General features: G+C 44.5%; 1 protein-coding gene across 6 annotated transcripts in view; it reads right to left on the bottom strand.

Moving 5' to 3' along the window:
* TBC1D8 (TBC1 domain family member 8) overlaps positions 1 to 22,831 on the bottom strand; it is a 141,296-nt gene that overhangs the window by 49,742 nt on the left and 68,723 nt on the right. For 4 of the 6 annotated variants that reach the window (XM_070798300.1, XM_070798299.1, XM_019969804.2 and 1 more), the window contains 3 exons: positions 12,347 to 12,465; positions 7,393 to 7,621; positions 1,183 to 1,423 (listed from right to left, as the gene is read on the bottom strand). In XM_070798300.1, coding sequence (XP_070654401.1) covers positions 1,183 to 1,423; positions 7,393 to 7,621; positions 12,347 to 12,465 — 589 coding nt within the window. Of the gene's footprint in view, positions 1 to 1,182; positions 1,424 to 7,204; positions 7,340 to 7,392; positions 7,622 to 12,346; positions 12,466 to 22,831 lie in introns of those variants that run through there. The other 2 variants (XM_070798302.1, XM_070798301.1) reach the window with 2 other exon arrangements.

The raw sequence follows: 22,831 nt of genomic DNA on the forward strand, positions 1-22,831 counted from the left end.
GCCATTTCCTCCTCCAGGGGATCTTCCCAACCCAGGGATCAAACTTATATCTCTTGGGTTTTCTGCATTACTACTAGCACCAGCTGGGAAGCTATGTGATGTGTATTTTACCAAAATAAAAATAAATTTTTTTAATGATGAGCAGTATTCAGAAAACAGTGGTGACTCTGTAACTACATCAAAAACATCCAGCCAGGGCAGCACTTCCTGGGGAACTTGCTTTTCAAAGGATCACAAACGTGAACTCTTATAAAGGCATCAGCTCTATGGTTACCCAGTTAGCACCATGAAGGCAGAAATCAGAATCAAGCTCAAACATCACAGTTTGAATCTTGAATAATAAAGTCAAACTTCTTTAAAGTGGCAACTACCTCAGAAGTCCTCATGTCCAGGATCTATTGGGAGCCAACAAATAACAGAGAATGTCAATTACACTCTTAGTAAGGCACCTTTCTTTTCATACTGTGCATGGGGTTCTCACAGCAAGAATACTGGAGTGGTTTGCCATTCCCTCCCCCGGTGGACCACGTTTTGCCAGAACTCTCCACAGTGACCTGTCCGTCTTGGGTGGCCCTGCACATCAAGGCTCCATAGCTCCACTGACTTATGCAAGGGCCTTCACCACGACAAGACTGTGATCCATGAAGGGGATCAACTTTCTTAAGACAAATTAGGACCAAAAACATCCAGCGGTTCTGAAAGCATCTTCTATAAAGTAATAGGAAAGAAAAACAAAATATTTTTTAATGTGCACTAATAAAGTTCCAGGCTGAATAGAATTCTATCATGAGGTTACCCGTATTGCATTTCCTGGAATTTTTTTTTTTTTTTTTTGCTGTGTCACATGGCTTGCAGCTTAGTTCCCCAATCAGAGCTCAAACCCAGGATAACGGCAGTGAGAGCTAGGAGTCTTAGCTATGGTACCACCAGGGAAGTTCCTGGAAGTATTTTTTTATGAAAATCAATTTCGAAATAATATCTGAAAAGAAGGAGAAATTGGATGCAGGAATCAAAGCCTACTGCATAAAGGAAATGAAAAACCATTACTGCCAATCACACGGGAAAAACACGGATTATGTCACGAGGGAAATTTCAATCTAACGCAATGAAGCTAACAAAGCACACGTCCAGGGAGGTGGTGCCTGGGCCGTAAGCCCCCGAGGGGTGAGGGAAACCTCCTACCTCTTGGTGATCTGGCTGGGCTCCTGCAGACCCGGGTCCAGGTCGAAGCCCTCATTGTCCAGCAGCCTCCGCAGCGTCACGTCGGCCAGCTGCTCCATGATCTTGAACACCTCGTCCAGGTTTAGAAACATGGAGAAGTCCCGCTCCTTGTTCTGGGTGGTGATGCGTATGGTATCCGTCAGAAAGACATTGGATGTCCTCTCCAACCTCTGGACGTCAACCCAAGGGATGACAAGTTTAACTAGAAGAGAAAAACAGCAAACACAGATTTTACCCTCAAATGTAACCCAAATTTGAATGTATTGGTGCAAAGCTTTTCCTGCAGCGGAAATGCAAATACTTTTTAAGCCAGAGCAGGAAAGAGGAAGCGCAGAACTGCTTGGCAGCTGCTTTGTTAGAACCCAACTCATGTTCTAATCATTTTCTTCAAGATTTAAGCCAAGCTGCTGGCTACTGCACGTGTACAAGGAACATCGTTCTGACATACCGAGTAAATAACAGAGAAACTTTCCCCCAAATAGTTAAACTGAAGTATTTGCAAAATATGCAGACGTTTCTTGATCCAAATAAATTCTGGTTTCAATAGCTGCATTCATGACGTAAGCTATGAAAAAAATGGGAGGGCAAGAGAGGACTTGTGATCTGGTTTGGAGGAAGCGGCCCAACATTTAGACTGTGTCAGGTGACAGCTGTCCAAATCTTAGAAAACAGGGTACAAGTGCTCTTCATGGAACTCTCCTTAAAGTAATACAGTGCTAACAGCGCAGTTCACAAGCGCCCTGTTCTCAGAAATGTCTCCAGTGCCGTGGCCGTCAGGCTCAGTGGCTGACGCGGAACAAATGGGGCGGGACATACATAACAACTTAAAATAATCGATGTTATCAAACATTAGGAACCATTTCTTTTTTCCAAGTTTCATTGACTTAACAAAATCAGGTTTAGTGATGATGATTGATAACTGTTGGAAAATAATTCATTTTCTTTTTCAAATTAAAAAAGGGGACAATGAACTGTTTTCATTTCTCTCCATTTATCTTGCAATAAATGGCCAAAGAAGCTGAAGTTTATCAGTGTGATGAAGACCTAGAAAACCTCCTAGAACTAACATCAAAAAAAGATGTTCTATTCATCACTGGGGATTGGAATGCAAAAGTTAAGAGATATCTGGAGCAACAGGCAAGTTATAAGCCTTGGAGAACAAAATGAAGCAAAGTTAGCAAAGGCTAACTGAATTCTGCTAAGAGAATGCATTGGTCATAGCAAATATCCTTTTTCAACAACACAAGAGATGACTTTATACATGGACATCACCAAATGGCCAATATTGAAATCAAATTGATTACATTCTTTGTAGCCGAAGATGGAGAAGCTGTATACAGTCAGCAAAAATAAGACCTGGAGCTGACTGTGGTTCAGATCATCAGCGTCTCATAGCAAAATTCAGTCTTAAGCTAAAGAAAGTGTGGAAAATCTTTAGGCCAGCCAGGTACATCTTAAATCAAGTCTCCTATGAATATGCAGTGGAGGTAACGAATAGATTCAAGAGATTAGGACTTGTAACCAGTGTGCCTGAAGAACTTCGGATGGAGCTCCGTTATTGTACAGGAGGCAGAGAACAAAACCATCCCAAAGAAAAAGAAAAGCAAGAAGGCAAAGTGGTTATCTGAGGAGGCCTTACAAATAGCTAAAGAAAGAAGAGAAGCGAAAAGCAAGGGAGAGAGGGAAAGGTATATCCAACTAAACGCAGATTTCCAAAGAAAAGCACGAGAGACAAGACAAGCCTTTTTCAATGAACAGTGCATAAAACTACAGGAAAACAGAAGGGGAAAGACTAGAGATCTCTTCAGGAAAACTGGAGATATCAAGGGAACATTTTGCCCAAAGATGGGCCCAAAAAAGGAAATAAATGGTAGAGACCTAGTAGATGCTGAAGAGTTCAAGAAAAAATGGAAAGAATGCACAGAAGAAAGATCCAGATGAACTAGATGACTAAGATGGTGTGGTAAGCCACCCAGAGCAAGCCATTCTGGAAAGCGAAGTCAAGTGGCCCTTAGGAGACAAAGCTGTTACTAAAGCCAGTGGATGTGACAGAATTCCAGTACAACTATCCAAAACTCTAAAAGATGATGCCATCAAGGTGCTGCATTCAATATGTCAGCATATCTGGAAGACCCGGCAGTGGCCACAGGACTGGAAAAGGTCAATCCTCATCCCAATTCCAAAGAAGGGTATTACTAAAGAATGTGCTAACCATCAGACAACTATACTTATCTCCCATGCTAGTAAGGTCATGCTTGAAATCTTGCACGCTAGGCTTCAGCATTATGTGAACCAAGATCTTCCAGATGTTCAAGCTGAATTTAGAAAAGGAAGAGGAAACAGAGATCAAACTGCCAACAATCAATGGATCATAGAGAAAGCTAAGGAATTCCAAAAACCATCTACCTCTGTTTCATTGACTACGCCAAAGCCTTTGACTGTGTGGATCATAATAAACTATGGAAAGCTCTCAAAGAGATGGGAATACTAGACCGTCTTATCTGTCTCTTGAGAAACCCGTATGCAGGTCAAGAAGCAACAGTTAGAACCCTGTATGGAACATCTGATTGGTTCAAGATTAAGAAAAGAGCATGACAGGGCTGTCTGCTGTCACCCTGTTTGTTTAACCTATATGCTGAGCACATCACGGGAAATGTCAGGCTGGATGAGTTATAAGCCAGAATCAAGATAGGTGGGAGAAACTCAACAACCTCAGATATGAAGATGATACCTAATGGCAGAAAGTGAAGAGGAACTAAAGAGCCTCTTGAAGAGGGTGAAGGAGGAGAGTGAAAGAGCCTGCTTAAAACTAAATATTAAAAAACTAAGATCATGGCATCCGGCCCCATCACTTCATGGCAAATAGAGAAGGAAAGGTGGAAGTAGTGACAGATCTCCTCTTCCTGGGCTCTAAAATCAGTGCAGATGGTGACTACAGCCATGAAGTCAGAAGACATTTGCTTCCTGGCAGGAAAGCTATGACCAACCTAGATAGTGTGTTGAAAAGCAGAGATATTACTCTGCCGACAAAGGTCCATACAGTCAAGGTTATGGTCTTCCCAGTCATGCTTGGTTGTGAGAGCTGGACCGTAAAGAAGGCAGAGCACCAAAGAATTGATGCCTTCAAACTATGGTGCTGGAGAAGACTCCTGAGAGTCCCTTGGACAGCAAGGAGATCAAACCAGTCAATCTCAAGATCAAACCAGCCAAACCACTGGAAGGACTGATGCTGAAGTTGAAACTCCAGTATTTCGGTCATCTGATGCAAACAGCTGAGCTTTTCTTTGGAAAAGCTTTTTCACTGGAGAAGTCCCTCATGCTGGGAAAGACTGAAGACAGGAGAGGAGGGCATCAGAGGATGAGATGACTGGATGGCATCACCGATGCAATGGACATGAACTCTGACAAACTTTGGGAGATGGTGAGGGTCAGAGAGACCTGGTGTGCTGCAGTCCATGCGGTCTCAAAGAGTCAGACACACCTGGGCAGCAGAACAACAATCTCGCAAACTGTTTTCAGTGCTTTGATCATTTAAAAGGCCACGTTTCTACATCAGGTCTGAGAATAAGCTTCTTAAGACCCTTACATTTGCTTTTATAGTGTCTTTTTTCACACACACCCCATCTACACTTGCAGCTTTCTCTCATTAAGCAAACACCTTGGGAAGAGCCCTGCACTTAAGAAGCTCATTCAAGTAGGAGAAAACAGACCACTGACTTGACAGGACCCAAAACAGAGACACAAGTGCAGGACAAGTTACAAAAGGAGCGGCGAAGGCTTCCGAGAGATGAGAAAATCTGAACTGAATTTTGAAGGATGAACAAGAGCTCCCAAACAGGCCTAAGAATGGGGAAGGCAAAGAGAAAGAGGGTGTTTACTTTTGAGAAGAATTTCAGAAACCAGAAAACCCAGAATGGCAAGGGTTAGGTGGGAGCTGATTCCAAGGGTGGGGAAGGCTGTGCACACAGGGGTCGTGTACTGGTGTCAGAGCCCAGGGGGCAGCACAGGAAAGGCCAGGGGTGACCCTGTGCAGGACGCAGGCCACAGCAGAGTACAGAGGAGCCCTGCCTACTGGCTCCACGTGAAATAAAAACAAACGCAGGAAGGAAAAATATACATCTGTATAAATACAAACACAGCATATACACCACCCTGCGTGGGCACTTGAGACAACACTTGTTCCAGAAGAAGTTTCAATGGTCATGACTTCGAACATTTCAATACACCATTGATTCTGTGGCTTCCCTTTCTTACCTCAGAATCCTGTTGCCCACGACGATGACTGTGGGTAGAAAAATGTGCGAGAAGTGAACTCTTGCCTGGATCTCAGGGGATCCAGGGTGAGGAACCCCTTTCTACAAATACCTGCTATGCTCACACCTCAGAATTGTTTAAATGGCTCCCTGGATTCAGAAGTACAGCTTGTTCTATTCCTTTAGAACTCCTGCGCCCTCGGTTACACTGTTTTCAAAGTAGCAAAAACTCTTCAGAAGGTGCGTGAAGGGAGCTACAAAGAAAGGCTCCTTAAGGCAGGAGAAGAAATGAATTCTCATAAAATCAAACCCCTGTAGATTGCAACTGACATATACAAGACAGTAAAGCATCTGCCTACAATGCGGAAGACCCGGATTCAGTCCCTGGGTTGGGAAGATCTCCTGGAGAAGGAAATGGCAACCCACTCCAGTATTCTTGCCTGGAGAATCCCATGAACAGAGGAGCCTGGCGGGCTACAGTCCATGGGGTCGCAAAGAGTTGGACACGACTGAGTGACTTCACTTTCATGTATAAAATAGATAACTAATAAGGACTTACTGTATAGCACAGGGAACTCAATTCTCTGAAATGGCCCATACAGGAAAGGATCTAAAAAAGGAGTGGATAGGGACTGCCTGGTGGTCCAACGGCTAAGGATCTGTGCTCCCAATGCAGGGCCTGCAGTTCAGTCCCTGGTCAGGGAACTAGATCCCACGTGCCACAACTAAGTTTGCATGTCACAGCTAAAATATCTCAGGGCAGCCAGAGACATAAACATTTAAAAAATAAAGAACAGTGGATATATGTATATATTTCAGAAACTTCCTCAGACAACCTTAGATATGCAGATGATACCATCTTAATAGCAGAAAGCGAAGAGGAACTAAACATCCTCTTGAAGAAGGTGAAAGAGGAGCGTGAAAATGCTGGCTTAAAGTTTAACATTCAAAAACTAAGATCATGGCATCTGGTCCCATCACTTCATGGCAAATAGATGGGGAAACAATGGAAACAGTGGCAGATTTTCTTTTCTTGGGCTCTGAAATCACTGCAGATGTTAACTGTAGCCATGAAATTAAAAGATGCTTGCTCCTTGGAAGAAAAGCTATGACAAACCTAGATAGTGTATTAAAAAGCAGAGACATCACTTTGCTGACAAAGGTCCATATAGTCAAAGCTGTGGTTTTTCCAGTAGTCACGTATGGATATGAGAGTTGGACCATAAAGAGAGCTGAGAGCCTAAGAATTGATGCTTTTGAATTGTGGTGCTGGAGAAGACTCTTGAGAGTTCCTTCGGCAGCAAGGAGATCAAGGAGATCAAATCCTAAAGGAAATCAACCAGGAATATTCATTGGAAGGACTGATGCTAAAGCTCCAATACTTTGGCCACCTGATGCAAAGAGCTGACTCACTGGAAAAGACCCTGATGGTGGGAAAGATTGAAGGCAGGAGGAGAAGGGGGTGTAAGAGGATGAGGTGGTTGGATGGCATCATCTACACGATGGACATGAGTTTGAGCAAGCTCTGGGAGACAGTGAAGGACAGGGAAGCCTGACGTGCTGCAGTCCATGGGGTCGCAAAGAGTTGGACACAACATCAACTAAACAGCAAAGTGTATATGTATTACTGATTCACTTTCCTGTAGAATAAACACTAACACAACATGGTAAATTAACTATACTCCAATAAAAATTAAAAAAATAAAATCAAACCTCCTAGTGGTACTCACATATATAATACAATATGATTGTCTGCACAGGGCATCTGGAAATTAACCACATGCCACCTGTTACGTCTCGACCACTTATTTAAATCTTTTGCTGCCTAACTCTTCAGGCAATGACTGGTCTCGGGACCAGCGCTGAGCATCCCAGGAGCCAGCTCCATCCGGGAGGGACCCACTCGCCCCTCACTTACGCTCCTTGCCCAAGAAGAAGGAATAGAAGCAGAGGTGGTTGATGCTCAGGTACAGCCAGCCTTGGCGGGGCACCCGGCCCTTCCAGCAGCAGCATGAGTAATATGTGATCAGCTTCTCGGCCTCTGGGAAGTTGAACCTGGCCTCGAACTTCACCAAGGCCTCGCGGAACTTCTCAGGCTCCTCCTCCTGCTCAGCCAGCCTGCTGCTCGTCTCCTCGGCAATCAGAGCCTGACATACAGACAGAGAAGGGTCCCCAGGTCAGGAAAAGGGCAAGGACAGTCAAGCATGGGCATCCGGGGAGCCAGCCCCACTCAGACAGACCCTTAGGATGGGTGAGGATCCGGTCCACCCTCCAGAAACACGCCCGGAGGGGAGGAAGCAAGCTGGGGGAATCCTCAGACCAGTCTCTCTCTTGGCCACTCACCAGCGAGGCTTTGGGTGAATCCCCAACTTCTAAGCCCCAGTTCTCAAATGGGTTACTACCTTATCATCCCCCCTGCTCCTCCCTCCAGAGATAGGAGGTCAAATGATGGTCTTGGGGGGTATGGACTCAATGCATCAACTCTGAAGCATCATCCACGCCAGGGTTTAAAAGTTAGTCCTTTTATACAAAAGAACATCTCTATGAAACGGACTCATGGACACAGAGAACAGACCTGTGGTTACCAAGGGGACTGGGGGGAGGGACGGATTGGGAGTTTGGGATTAGCAGATGCAGACTGTTATATATACGATGGATAAACAACAAGGTCCTACTGTAGAGCACAGGGAATTGTATTCAACGTCCTGTGATCAAACATAAACAAAAAGGGTATTTTTAAAAAAAGAATGTGTATCTATAACTGAATCCCTTTGTAGTATAGCACAAATTAATACATTATAAATCCACTATGCGTGTGTGCTAAGTCACTTTAGTCGTGTTTGACTCTTTGCGACCCCATGGATTGTAGCCTGCCAGGCTCCTCTGTCCACAGGGTTCTTCAGGCAAGAATACTGGAGTGGGTTGCCATTGCCTCCTCCAGGGGATCTTCCTGACCCAGGGATCAAACCCAAATCTCCTGCAGATGTCTCCTGCATTGCAGGTGGACTTTTTACCTTCTGAGCCACCAGGGGATTTCTACCCACATCTACACTGCACGAGCAATTTTAGAAAATATCCTGCACATTACCATTAAAATAAAAATGCGAGCTAAAGTTTCTTAAAAAATAAATCTGGAGGCTGGTAAAGAACTTCAAGGGATTTTCATTTCTCTCATGATGTTTTTCTTTCTTTTCCAAATTTTATTTCACAAGACATTATAAAAGTTATAACTAAGAGGGGTATTTTATGGTTAAAGATCTTTTTGATAAGGCTCATTTTTAGAGTCTTTACTGAATTTGTTACAATATGGCTTTAGTTTTATGTTCTGTTTTTTTTGGCGGAGAGGCACATGGGATCTTAGCCCCCCAACTAGGTATCAAACCCATACCCACTGCATTGGAAGGCAGAATCTTAACCACTGGACCACCAGGGAAATCCCGAGAGATATTTTTTCAAAGTTACCTAATATGTAATAACTGCTGTGCACCATGAGATGTGAAGGGGGTTTCTAAGAGGCCTCTATAGCAGGCAGACATGGTCACAAGGGCAGCCCACAGGCCCTGGCCTCCCTGATGGCCAAGTCAGCCCAACGCAGAGGCTTCCTTTAAAGTTCCATAGAGCAAGTCGAATGGTCAGGATACAGGCAGGAAAGCCCCAACTCCCAGATCCTTTCAATCTCCCAAGACAAACGAAGAAGACCCAACGCCATGCGGTGGCCTCAAACACACAGCCGACCTCTGATCGGCCAGTCCCCTCAGCCCCGGCACCTACTCCAGGCCAGCAGCCCCCCGGGACTTCAAAGGCACGTCTGCTGTGGAGTATAAGGGATCAGAGTGTGTGTGTGTGTGTGTGTGTGTGTGTGTGTGTGCGCGCGTGTGCGTGTCTCTGTGTGTGTACGTGAATGTGTGTCTGTGTGTGTATGTCTCTGTGTGTGCGTGTGTGTACATGCATGCACGTGTATGTGTGTGCACGTGTATGTGTGTGTGTGTGTCTGTGTGTGAGTGTGTGTATGTGTGTGTCTGTGTGTGTACATGCATGTACGCATGTGTGTGTCTCTGTATATCTATGCGTGTGTGTCTGTATATGCATGTATATGTGTGTGTCTGTGTATCTCTGTGTATCTGTGCGTGTGTCTGTGTATGCATGTGTGCTCAGTCATGTCTCTTTGTGACCCCATGGACTGTAGCTCACTAGGCTCCTCTGTCCATGGGACTTCCCAGGGAAGAAAACTGGAGAGGGTAGCCATTCTTTCTCCAGGAGATCTTCACAACCCAGGGATCAAACCCACGTCTCCTGCATTGCAGGCAGATTCTTTACTGCTAAGCCACCTGGGAAGCCCCAAGGGATCAGTATATGCCCCCTCCCCAAATATGCCACTTGGGCTTAAGAATTATTTTGAGCTAAAGACACTTGAGAAATAGCAGATGTCAAAAAAAAAAAAAAAAACTCTCTCCCCTTCCCCACTATTTACCTAAAAACAGGATACAAATCTCCATTTGTAAAAGTGTCTCCCCATCCTGTGCCAGAAAGAGGAAGACAGCTCTTCGGCTCTGACTCATCAGAGACAACTCTGGACTCTGACCAGCACGAGAGGCTCCAGAAAAGAGGAGCCTACACGGCAAACCCAACTGGATCCAGCATCCGGCGGCTTACCACCCTAAAAGCTCACACTCTTTGTTCCTTTGATTCGTCGCTTCTCTGTAAATGTGCTATTCTTCATTATGATGCTGCACAAGCCCCGCACCCTAACCGTCCCACTGAGCTATTCATTGTGGAGTTTTTCCCACCTTTACCTGCACTGCCCAAGCTGATAAACTCTGTTTTTCTCATTAAGCTGTCTTCTGTTGGTTTAATTTCCAGGCCCCCAGCACAGAGTATAAGAGGTTAAAGCAAAAGTTTTTCCCTCCCCTTCTTCTGACTTTCCAAAAGTCACTGCAGCAGAAATGCACTTCCTTCCTCCTGATTAAGAGGAGAAACATATAAATCAAAGAACCGCCAGCACTAAGGTGAGACCGAGAAAAGAAGGTAAATGTGAAAATAACTGTGAAACAGGTATTTCTGTCCGTGCAGCCTGACCTGGGGAACCAAGCTGGACCACTCTGTGGTGATAACACATGAGCTGAAAAAGACCCACTGGGACCTGCACCCATCTGCTAACCCCACGGGCCAGAGGCAACCGCAGAGGACACCAGCCAACACCGTCACTCCTCCTGGACTCAGAAGACTGGCCTTCCACCCGACCCCATAATTATCCCCAGTCCCCAAAGGAAAACAATGCTTCTCTTGGCTCTTTCAAAACTAAGAGTTTAGGGCTTCCCTAGTGGTCCAGTGGTCAAAAATCCGCCTGACAGTGCAGGGGACACAGGCCCCACCCCTGGTCCCCAGCAGATCCTACAGGCCTCGAAGCGACCGAGTCCGCGCACCGTAACTACAGAGCCTGTGCTCGCGTGCCTGGGAGCCACAGCTACAGAGCCCACGTTGCCGCAGCTACTGAAACCTGTGCACTCTAGAGCCCGTGGTCTGCAACAAGAAACCCTCGAAACGCAATGAGAGGGCAGCCCCCGCTCACCGCAGCTAGAGAAGGGCCGAAAGCAGCAACGAAGACCCAGCACAGCCAAAGAGAAACAGATAAATCTTTCCCAAAAAATAAAATTAAGAATTTACTCTAAGACCCTTCACTAAAAGCCAAAACACTTAGGATACTGGAAAGGCAAACTTTTTAGAGAGAGAGAGAGAAAAAAAAATCAATGGTCTGGGATGTTTTACCCTAAGGGATGAAAACTACATCACAGGCTAATGTGTGAAACTGTTTCGTAAGAGAGTTAAAATCAGAATGAGAAACATTCCCTCCCTGCCGGTGAGGGTTTTCAAAGCATCAGTTACCAAGCGTCTTACTGAAATGAGAGCTGCTACATAAGACATAGCTCACAGCAGGTAAGAGAGACCTCCCCAAACATTCCTCTCCCTTCTCAAAACTTATTTGGTTTTCATTTCATTCAATTAACATGTTTTAAGAATAAATATCCACTTGCAGAGAGAGGAAAGTGCCAGCTGCAACTAAAAAAAAGAGGGACAAGATGTCACAGCTGCAAAGAACTTGCTACTAACTCATTTCAGGAGACAAATAACATTGTTGCTGTGCAAAAACATGAATCTCAATATTTTTTTCCCCTTGAGATAAAAAAGGACCTTCGCTTCTGTAAAGGATAAGGAAACCTTAGGCCCAAGAATAAGGGTTTTGTTTTGTTTCCATTTCGGGTGGATTTTGCCACATTGACTCTTTAAAATTTGACTGATGACAAGTCAAACTCATTTGGTTTTAATGCTTCCCTGGTGGCTCGGTGGTTTAAAAAAAAAAAAATCTGCCTGCCACTGCAGGCAGATTGAACCCATGGGTTCAATCCCAGGGTCAGGAAGATCCCCTGGAGGAGGAAATGGCAACCCACTCTGGTATTCTTGCCTGGGAAATCCCATGACAGAAGAGCCATGGGGGCTACAGTCCATAGGGTTGCAAGAGTCAGACACGACTTAGTGACTAAACAACAACAATAATTAAGCCCAGAAGTTCAATTATAGTAGAGACACTATTAAAGGAAAAGAATATGATCAAAAAGCTGCAGTGTCCTGAATGTTATGCAGCCGTGATAAGAGAGATGTGAAACCGGGGGAAACATCAAGGTCAACAGACTTAGCTTCAGGACTTCCCTGGTGGTCAGTGGCTCAGACTCCGCGCTCCCAATGCAAGGGCCCAGGCTCAACCCCTGGTCAAGGACCTAGCTCCTGCATGCTGTAACTGAGTCCACAGGCCACAACTGAGACCCAGTGAAGTCAGAGTTTTAAGAAAGCCGGAGGGTGGGGTGGGGGGAACCTACCTTCACCTTCCCTTTGACAAAACTGGCAATGTCGTCTTTATTATCAAAGACAGACAAGGTGTGGAGGAGATTTTGCTCCAGCCAGTCCCAGTGCTGGTTTATTTCCTCTAACGTGGCACCTGGGTAGGAACAGAAAAGGACACAGAGATTACGAGACAGAACCAATGTCTAGAATACGAACTTGCTTTCCAAACAGGAGTCCTGCATTTATGTGATTAAAACATTCCGGCTGCTCATGCCACAGTTAGCCAGCTGACATGGAAGGCACCCCGCACCGGGGCCACAGTCGGGGCCAGCCAACCGGCCGAGCTGTTCTGGGACCTCTCTGCAGGAGTCCTGCCAGCCTGGCTAACGAGTGGAACTCTGACTACCTCCACTCAAGGGACCGAAACGTCTGTAGTTCTACAGCCACTCCAGAGCAAACAAGCCCCAGGGTGACCTGATTCTGACGGCCTCACAGAATTCCCCCTGTGAGCACGGGGGTCCCTCAAAAGAGACGAGAATTTGCCTTAAGGTGGCTCTGCCCGTGGCCCCAGGGCACTCACTGCCGCTGGGCCATTTCCAGGTACGCATTTGTCCTCTGTAAGTTTTATAACAAAATCCCTCAGAACACATATAAGAAGAGGTTTTATCGTACATGTTAAAACAAAACCACAGAAACATTCAATGGTTATCTAGTAAGTTAATTTCTTTCAAAGGCAAGTAAAAACACAATCAGCCTATTAGTGAAGCATTCCACAACACAGGCACCAAAAAGCTTAGCCGTCTGAGTTGACGTTAGTTCTCCAAAAGGAGCTCCTAGTCCTCCCCACTGGATAACGGACACCTTGGCCCGGGAACTGCGCCAGCCCCTACTGATAAAGTCCAGGACTTGAAGCAAGCTCAGTCCTGGACTAGAAGAGGCACCTGTGACTCTGGTACATCTAGCGTGGAAACAGGTGACGCCCCAGCTAGGAGGGCGGGTTTGTTCAAATGGGAAGCAGGAGACACCTCAACCTCAGAGAGGTGAAGGGCTGGAGGACGAGAGTGCAGAGTTACCCAGGCAGCGGGAGAGGCGGCAGGACCCGCAGAACCAGAAACCGCACACTCACAGTGCTAAGCCGACCTTCCTCTATAGTATTTACGGTCTTCCTCTCCCCAGAACGTGGACACTCGTGAAGACCTTACAAACACCCCATGCGTAAAATCGCCAAAAAAAAAAAAAAAGACACAAACAACAAAACTGCCAGAGAGCTCACCCTGGACCTGTGGGTTTGGGGTGCCTGTGGCGAGTTCTGATGTGCACTTTGGGAGGGAGTGAAAAGAAGAACCTAAGAGAATACCTCATAAGGAAAAGTGAGACCTGAAACAGTGGTATTTAGGGACTTCCCTGGCGGCCCAGAGGTTAAGAGTCTGTGCTTCCAATGCAGGGGATGTGGGTTCAACTCCTGGTTGGGGAACTAAGATCACACCTGCTACTTGGTGAGCCTCTCCCCACACCACCCAAAAAATAAAAAAAAACACCCAAAACACAATGGTTTTTTTCCCCCCCTATTCTCCAAATGTTAGGCATGGCATCACATCCATGCCTAACAAGCAACATTCTCTGGTCATCACTAAAGCAGACTCTCATCCTTCTGCTAAGGACACTAACCACAACATGGGACCCCACCCTCATGGCCTCATCTGAACTGAATCCCCTCCCAAAGGGCCCAGCTCCAAATACCATCACACTGGTGGGGGTGGGCTTGCACACATCTGAACGTGGTGGGAGGGGAAAGATACCATTCACCACCAGTGACCCCATCCAGCTCTCGGTGAGTCCACCTCCCATCTTGCTCTTTCTGGATCATAAACCCAAGAAGTAGCCCACTTGGGGTGAGTGGTCATATCTCCACTTCCTACCCAAACAGGAAGCCCCTGGCCCTAAAGGCTCCCTACTCCTCTTACTGGATAGCGAGACCGCTGTGAAACAACAGCCTCAAGCCACACGTTTCCACCTCCTTGCCTTGTTGCAGCTGAGAAGCAACACAGGCCACCAGCAGCTCTACAGGAGCCACCAGAGAGAATCTGGCCGGGGTCTCACTGTGGCCAGCTCTGCTCATACTGGCACGGTATGACTCAGAAACACAGTCTATATATGTGCCAGTGCTTCTGCTGGTACTCAAAAGACATCGGCTTAAGTTGGATTAAGGGAACCTCCTTGACTAGGTCATCCAGGACATCTACTTTAGGCAGATACGATGCTACTTCTTCGTATGTGCATGCTAAATTGCTTCAGTCATGTCCGTCTCTTTGCGACCCTACGGACTGTAGCCCGACAGGCTCCTCTGTCCAAGGGATTATCCAGGCCAGAATACTATAACTGGTTGCCATTTCCTCCTCCAGGGAATCTTCCTGACCCAAGGATTGAACCCATGTCTCTTTATGTCTCCTGCATTGGCAGGCGGGTTCTTTATCACTAGCAGCAACCGAGAACCCCCAGCTCTTCATACACAAAAGTTTAAAAACTTCAACCTCCAAAAAACAAACAAAAAAGCCCACATATTTCCAGGCTCTGCAACAGGACTCTCTTGAAGCCTCGAAACAATGTCCCCCTGAACTGAAGACCCACACCATCTGCCTGGCTCCTCACATTCAACGCTGAGATACATGTCTCATTTACAAGACTGGCTGCACTCTCCTTGTCCGTTCATTCATTGTCTTCAGTTGTCAGCCATGCAGCTATCATTTACCAGGACACCCCCTAAATCCCGTGGGCTGGCAAACGGAGTCTTTGTGGGGAGGGGACAGTGTCTAAGCTTATCTGTGATGAACAGTTCAACTGTGGGGACAGTTCATCACAGGAGAGAGTCTCGGGGCCACTGCATCCATAAACTTATGTTCATGGGCTCCCTGGGTGGCCGGCTCTCCTCTCTTCTCTAGACCTTTAAGGTTTTCTCTCTCTAGATCTTTTTTTATTTAATTTTTTTTCAAATCAGAGTATGTTTGATTTACAATATTGTGTTAGTTTCAGGTGTACAGCTAAGTGAATCAGTTATACATATACATATATCTAATCTTTTTCAGATTATTTTCCCATCTAGGTTATTACACAGTATTGAGTTCCCTGTGCTATAGAGTATATCCTTGTTGCTTATTTATTTTATATATAGAAGTATGTAAATACTAACCCTAAACTCCTAATTTATACTTCCCCTTATAGATCTTTATTTAGCTTTTATTATCCATCATAGTAAAATCAACTGGTCAGAATATTTAAAAAACAAAACAAAAAAAACAACAGGCAAAACAGGAGGAGGGATGAGGGGAAGGGATAGTCAGGAAGTCTGGGATGGACATGCACACAGTTTATTTAAAATGGGTAACCAACAAGGACCTACTGTGGAGCACAGGGAACTCTGCTCAATGGTATGTGGCGGCCTGGGTGGGAGGGGAGCTTGGGGGAGAGTGGACACATGCATCATGTCTGGCTGAGTCCCTTTGCTGTCCACCTGAAACTGTCACAACATACCCCAATACAAAATAAAAAGCTCAAAAACAAACAAAAAAAAAAGGGTGAGGAATACATGGGAAAAAAGTATCTGTATTGGTCTTCAATCTTTTGCCATATGTTTTCATATACTTCCTAATTTACCCCTCCAACACCTTTCCCAGAAAAAAAAAGAAAAACGACTTGGAGGACTGAGGAGGAACAGAGGGGCCAGGACTGGCTCTGTGACCATTCTGTTCCGGGCACAGCCTCACTGATGTCAAACGAAGGCTGTGAGAGGAAAGGGGGTCAGCTCTATCTCCAAGGTCACAGGTATCCGACGAAAGGCAAACCAGGGTGCGAGCTCACTCTGCAAACCTGAAGTGCCGTGCCCTGGGGTCCCTCCAGTAAGAAGCTGCATTTTCAAGTAACACTTTCATCATCCTCTGGTCCAGTACTTCCTAGGTCTTGACACTAAAAAGGTTACTCTGTGCACAGAGAGCGAACACTCTGCCCGCCACCCCATCTTCCCGAGTCCGTCTTCAGGGATGACATGAGACAGCTTTTCACTGATGCTGCTCCTAAGCTCACAGGGCCAACTGCTAGCTGAGAAACCATGCAAGCCTCCCACCTGCTGACCACAGACAGCGTGGGTAAAACTCCAACAGAGCCCCAACACAGTGTATCACGTGGAATTAAGACTTGAGGCCACATCCTCCCCAAAACAAGACTTCCATCCCTTTAAAAACTTCTTCTGCCTCCCCAGGAGAAGCCTTATGGCAACAGAAAACCACTCTGGAGCAAAACTAAGCTCACACCTTGAGACAGAAAGTAAGCCCGAATGTAACATCCATCACTGAGCGGAGGTCAGGGGAGGTGGCGGTGAAGTCGGTCAGCCTGTCCTAATCTGACTCAGCTGTGTGTCTCTCCAGCAAAAACAAACACCATGCTGGAACTTTCCCACCCAACTGTCTTCTACTTCCTACAAAAGGTGCCAAATGGCAGAGAAATTTTCCGAACTCTAATTTCCTCTGCAGGAAAGTCTTATGATGAGGGTCAAAAATACCATAAACCACTGCAAGCCGACTGCACGCCCGCGACCTCAAAGGGCCAAAAAGGAAAATCGCTTAACGTATATCACACGGCAAAGCCTGAACCACAAGTGGCGGGCGTGTTTTTCAGCTTACGAAGCGGCCCATCCGAAAACAGCTATTTTTATAAACATGCCTTTTTTTTTTTTTTTTTTTTTACTTTTTGGAGGCATGTGGGATCTTATGAATAGTTCTCCAATCCAGAATCCAACCTGCATTGGAAGTGTGAAGTGTTAAGCACTGGACTTCCAAGAAAGTCCCCATACCACTTTATAAAGGCAACAACTGACTTAGAAAATATTTGCTAGAATTATGCACAAACACATAAATATATTCCTGTCTGTGGGTCAAGGTCAAAGAAAAGTTTGAAAACCAGCCCATTACAGACATATTACTGATGAAAAATAAAGAGAGGAGCAAATCAGAAATGTGGGCTTTCCTGGTGGCTCGGTGGTAAAGAATCTGCCTGCCAATGTGGGAGACGTGGGTTTGATCCCTGGGTCAGGATGATTCCCTGGAGAAGGAAGTGGCAACCCACTCCAGTATTCTTGCCTGGGAAATCCCAAGGAGTCCAGGGGTTTACAAAAGAGTCGGACACAACTTAGCAACTAAACAACAACAACAAAAGGTTAAATTAGGTCTACCTATTAATTGGACAGGACTGGTCCACCTAAAAAGAGGAAGAGACACTTGGGGTGCAGCCCTGAGGACCCACAGGAGGTAGCCATCTGCACACCAGGGAGAGAGGCCTCAGGAGAAATTAACCCTGCTGGCCGCTTGATCTTGGACTTCCAACTTCCAGAACTCTGAGAAAATAAATTCCTACAGCTTACGCCAGAAGTCCCCAACCTTTTCAGCATCAAAAACTGATTCTGTGGAAGACATTTTTTCCATAGACCTGTGGGGCTGGGGGTGGGGAGATGGCTTGGGGATGACTCTCGTAAGGAACAAGCAACCTAGTTCCCTCATATGTGCCATTCACAGTAGGGTTTGCATTCTTATGAGACCCTAATGCCACTGCTGATCTGATAGGAGGCAGAGCTAAGGCAGTAATGTGATTGATGGCCAGCGGCTGTAAATACAGATGAAGCTTTGCTTGCTTACCTGCCACTCACCTCCTGCTCTGCAGCCTGGTTCCTGACAGGCCATGGATGGATACCAGTCCATAGCCCAGAGGTTGGGGACCCCTGGTTTAAGCCATGCAGTTTGTGATACTTTGTTAAGGTAGCTCTAGCAGTTTAATGGCTTCCCTAGTGGCTCAGTGGTAAAGAATCCGTTTGCAATACAGGAGCCTCAGGAGAGTCAAGTTGGAACCCTGGGTTGGGAAGATCCCCTGAAGAAGGGAATGGCAACCCACTCCAGTATTCTTGCCTGGAATAAACCATGGACAGAGGAGCATCACAGGTCACAGTCCATGGGGTCCCCAAGAGTCAGACACACTGAAGTAACCTGGCACACAGGCACAGCAGGTTCTAAAACCCAAAGGTACAGAAACACTGTGGATTGCAACAGAAGTTCAATTAGCAAAAGTATACTTTGTTTCATCGAGGCCCCTAATGTTACAGAAAAAGCCTTTTCTCTTTTCTAAGAAAATTCCAGTTCAGTGGATCTTAAACATCACCCACACAAGAAGTCAAAAATCAGATCTGTAAATGCCTATGGCAACCCACTCCAGTATTCTTGACTGCAGAATCCCATGGACAGAGGAGCCTGGTGGACTACAGTCCATGGAGTTCAAAGAGTCGGACATGCCTGAGTGACTTAGCATAGCACCGCACATGCAAAACTACAGTCAAAAACTCTGGTTTTTCCAGTAGTCATGTATGGATGGGAGAGTTGGACCATAAAGAAGGCTGAGCACCTAAGAATTGACGCTTTCGAACTGTGGTGCTGGAGAAGACTCTTGAGAGTCCCTTCGACAGCAAGGAGATCAAACCAGTCAATCCTAAAGGAAATCAGCCCTGAATAATCACTGGAAGGACTGATGCTAAAGCTGAAGCTACTAGGGCCACCTGATGCAAAGAGCCAACTCATTGGGAATGACCCTGATGGTAGGAAAGATTGAAGGCAGGACGAGAAGTGGCTGACAGAGGATGAGATGGTTGGATGGGATCATCTACACGATGGACATGAGGTTGAGCAAACTCCAGGAGACAGTGAAGGAGAGGGAAGCCCGGTGTGTGCAGTCCATGGGGTTGCAAAGAGTTGGAGACAACTTCGCAACTGAACAACAAATGCAAAACTAAAATACAGTGTGAGAAACATCAATTATGACCACAAAACAAATTACGTCAACGGGTTTATAAATAACCAACTTGATGGTCTAAGAAAGAACAGCTATAGCTGCAGGCACAGGACATTTTCTGAAGGCCTAGCACGAGTCAGGCACTTTGTTAGGTATCCTGTACACTTAACCTTGTTTATCTTCATTAAAAAAAAGGATCGCAAGAAAGGTCTTGCTATGTCCATCTTCTAGGTGAGAAATCTAAAGTGCAGACAAGAGCAACCTGGAGGCCTGTTCTTCTAGCTCTTTCTGTGACACACAGAGGAGACGGGAGCCTGGGGCTCAAGCTGAGTCACTGAAATTCACACACTGTATTTATTCTCTTAGGTTTTCCCCAGAGGTGTTTTCAGGAAATCAAACAAGCATTTCATTGTCTATACTTAACAGCTTCTGCACGAACACAGCCGTAAATAACTCGACCCCAGCTTCAGTTTTAAATAGTAACTGTTTATCTGCAGAGTAAATCTCCAACTGAGTTAACTATCTTCTTCAGCTCCCTGGATCCTAATTTACGATGACATGGGCATTGCAATGTACATCCTTCAGATTTGTTCTTCTGCAATAGTTGAGGCTCAAGAGGGAAGGGATATATGTGCAAGTATGGCTGATTTCATTGTTGTACAGCAGAAACCAACACAACATTGTAGAGCAATTTTCCCCTAGTTAAAAACAAATTTTAAAACATTAAAAAGTGTAACAGTCAACGCAGTGTCATTCCTAAATTCCACTTGACACTCATCCTACATAGAGAAACTCAGAGGCAAAGATTCTATTAAAAATCGCAAATGACAGTTAGGAGGTTTGGACCAAAGCTTTAACTTTCAGAAATCTCACATTCCTAAAGTGGATGCTCTAATACTACCTAATCCACATTGTCTGAAGGAGTATCCTTATAGGAACAAACAAGAATGTCACATCATCATGATTTTTTTTTTAAACCTGTATATATTTTTCACTATACAGTTTAAGAAAATAAGCTCTAAACCTTTCTTTTTACATAATTTCTTTATCCCTTTTTGCCTTTAAATTAGAATGAGTCCCTAAAATTACTTGCAGTAAATGCAAAACAACTTCCTTGACAATGAAAATAGATTTTTAATTTACAACTGAAAGAGTCACTAAAATGTCCTTGTATTAGTGTCATTAGAAACACTTCTCAGAGATAGAAGTAGGGGGACTTCCCTGGTGGTCCAGTGGCTAAGACTCTGTCCTTGCAATGCAGGGGTGTGGGTTCAATTCCTGGTTGGGGAACTAAAACCCCCCATGGTGCACGGTGTGGCAAAAATAAAAATTAATTTATTTAAAAAATGGAAGCAGGGATAGTAGCAAAGATGCAGGAAATTTTGACCTACGTAAACAAAAGAAAAATAATTAGAAACAGACCAGAAATGACATAGATTTTAAAAAATCAGTAGACAAAGACATGAGAGCTGTTATACTTCATGAGCTCAAAAAGCAGAGGAAAGCAGGCGGATGGTGAGGAACTAAATGAAAGATACAAAAAAAAAAAAAATGCAAGTCAAACTTTTGGGATGGAAAACAGTGTCTGAAATCAGAAATACGCTAATGAGATTAAAAGTAAATTGGACACTGCAGGGAAAAAAGGACACTTGATAGCAAATAAAAACTCTGAAATGAGAAACAGGAGAAAAAGGATGAACGAAAACCCAAAGGCCAGAGCATCAGTGAGCTGCGGGGCAGCAACAGACAGACTGGAATCCCTTTAACGGAGGCCCCAGTTTCCTGGGAGAGAACAGTCTCCTGGGGGAGAATAGGAAAAAAATTTAAGTACATGTGCAGAAAAAATCTGAAGAAATAATGGCTAAAATGTTTTTCAAGTCTGATAAACAGATTCAAGATTCTCAATAAGCCCTAAGTAGTAAAATCCTTAAAGAAAACTGCAGGAAAGCAAACCATAAATAAACTGGTGAAAACCAGTGATAAAGAAGGAAAAAAAAATGTACAGATGAAAAAAGATAAGAACGATAGTAGATATCCTATCAGAAATGTTGCAAGAAAGAAGACACAGAGAGAGAGCTTTGAAACACTGAGAAAAAGAAATTAGTTTACAAGTAATTGAAGGAAACACGAGTGGATTCCTGAGTAACTTGAGAATGAGGAAATCTTCCAGCCATAACGCAAAATCAGAAAGTATAAAACAAAGGAGTTCTAAATCCCACTACATGAGAAACTGAGGAGAGATTTTGTAATTTCACACCTCCAATAAAGGGCTTAAATTCCTAATACACAGACAGCACCTAAAAATTGAAGAGGAAAAAAGGACAATGCAATGAAAAACTAAGTAAATAAGATTAGGAATAAATAGTTTCTAAAAACAGTCCTTAAAATGAAAGATGTTCAACTTTTTCGTACCAAAAAAAACGCAAATTAATACTATGGAACAACATCATGTCTTACTTGTCAGGCTGGCAAAAACCGTAAGTTTGATATGAAGACAAGTTTGGGAAAACAGAAACTTTCATCCATTGCCGACTGGACTTTTAAAAACTAATAATGCAACCCCAATGGAGAGAAGGGAATTTAATAATATCTAATTAAACCATTGATGCAACAATCCCATTTCTAGGAATCTACCAATTATTCATTGGGACATTATTTGTCAGGCTGAAGTTTGAAAACAACAGAAATAGCCACCAGCAGAGAACAGTTAAATAAATTATGGTAGTTCTAGGCAATGAAAGACTGAAAGGAGACAGAGAAAGAAAACAGAGGAGGAGAAGTGGAAGAAGAAGAAAGTCTCCACTCTCTGATATGGAAAGATTTCGAGGATATGCTGACGTGCAAAAAAGGCAAAGCACAGAACAGAATACACGTGACCTTCATAAAAAAGAAAGGCTGGGGAGCACGGCTTCTCTAAATACAAATATTTTGTTTTCAGGGATTTATAGATTTGATTAATCATGAACGTGTTTTGCATTTTTTAGTTGAGGTAAGTCATAAGGGAAAAAATACAATCCTTAACAGTGAAAAATGAATTTCTGTTTATCAGGTTATTAAAACAATTACCGATATGACTGCACAGAGAAAATAACTTTTTTAAACACGATTTTGACTATACGTGCATGTATGTTAAGCTGCTTCAGTCATGTCCAACTCTGCAATCCTACCGCAGCTCATCAGGCTCCTATGTCCATGGAATTTCCCAGGTAAGAACACTGGAGGGGGTTGCCATGCCCTCCTCCAGGAGATCTTCCTGCCTCAGGGATCAAAATCGAACCCCAGTCTCTGACATCTCCTGCACGGGGGCGGGGGTTCTTTTACCACTAGCACCACCTGGGAAGCCCATTTTGACTATACATCCATAGTTAAGTATATTCTAAGGCCAAAGAGAGCTGCAAAAAATTTGCTTTCTCTCACTGCTCTTATTCTTAATAGCAGTATTCATACTACTTAAAGACATGTGTGTGCATGTACAATACGTACAAAATAATTCTGTGAATATCGTTAGAAAGCAAGATTTTCAGCGAATACCAAGGGAAAAGCAAATATAAAATCAAAGCTACAACTACGTGGTTTTACAGTTGAATTAGAAAGCTAAGTATGAACTCATGATTTATTTTCCTTTTTCATATCTCTCTTTTCTTTTCTTTCATGTACTTCTTGGCTCATCCTATTTGAAGACCCTTAGAGGCAATGAC

This window comes from Bos indicus, chromosome 11, assembly GCF_029378745.1.
Source record: "Bos indicus isolate NIAB-ARS_2022 breed Sahiwal x Tharparkar chromosome 11, NIAB-ARS_B.indTharparkar_mat_pri_1.0, whole genome shotgun sequence".
NCBI classification, from domain to species: Eukaryota; Metazoa; Chordata; class Mammalia; order Artiodactyla; family Bovidae; genus Bos; species Bos indicus.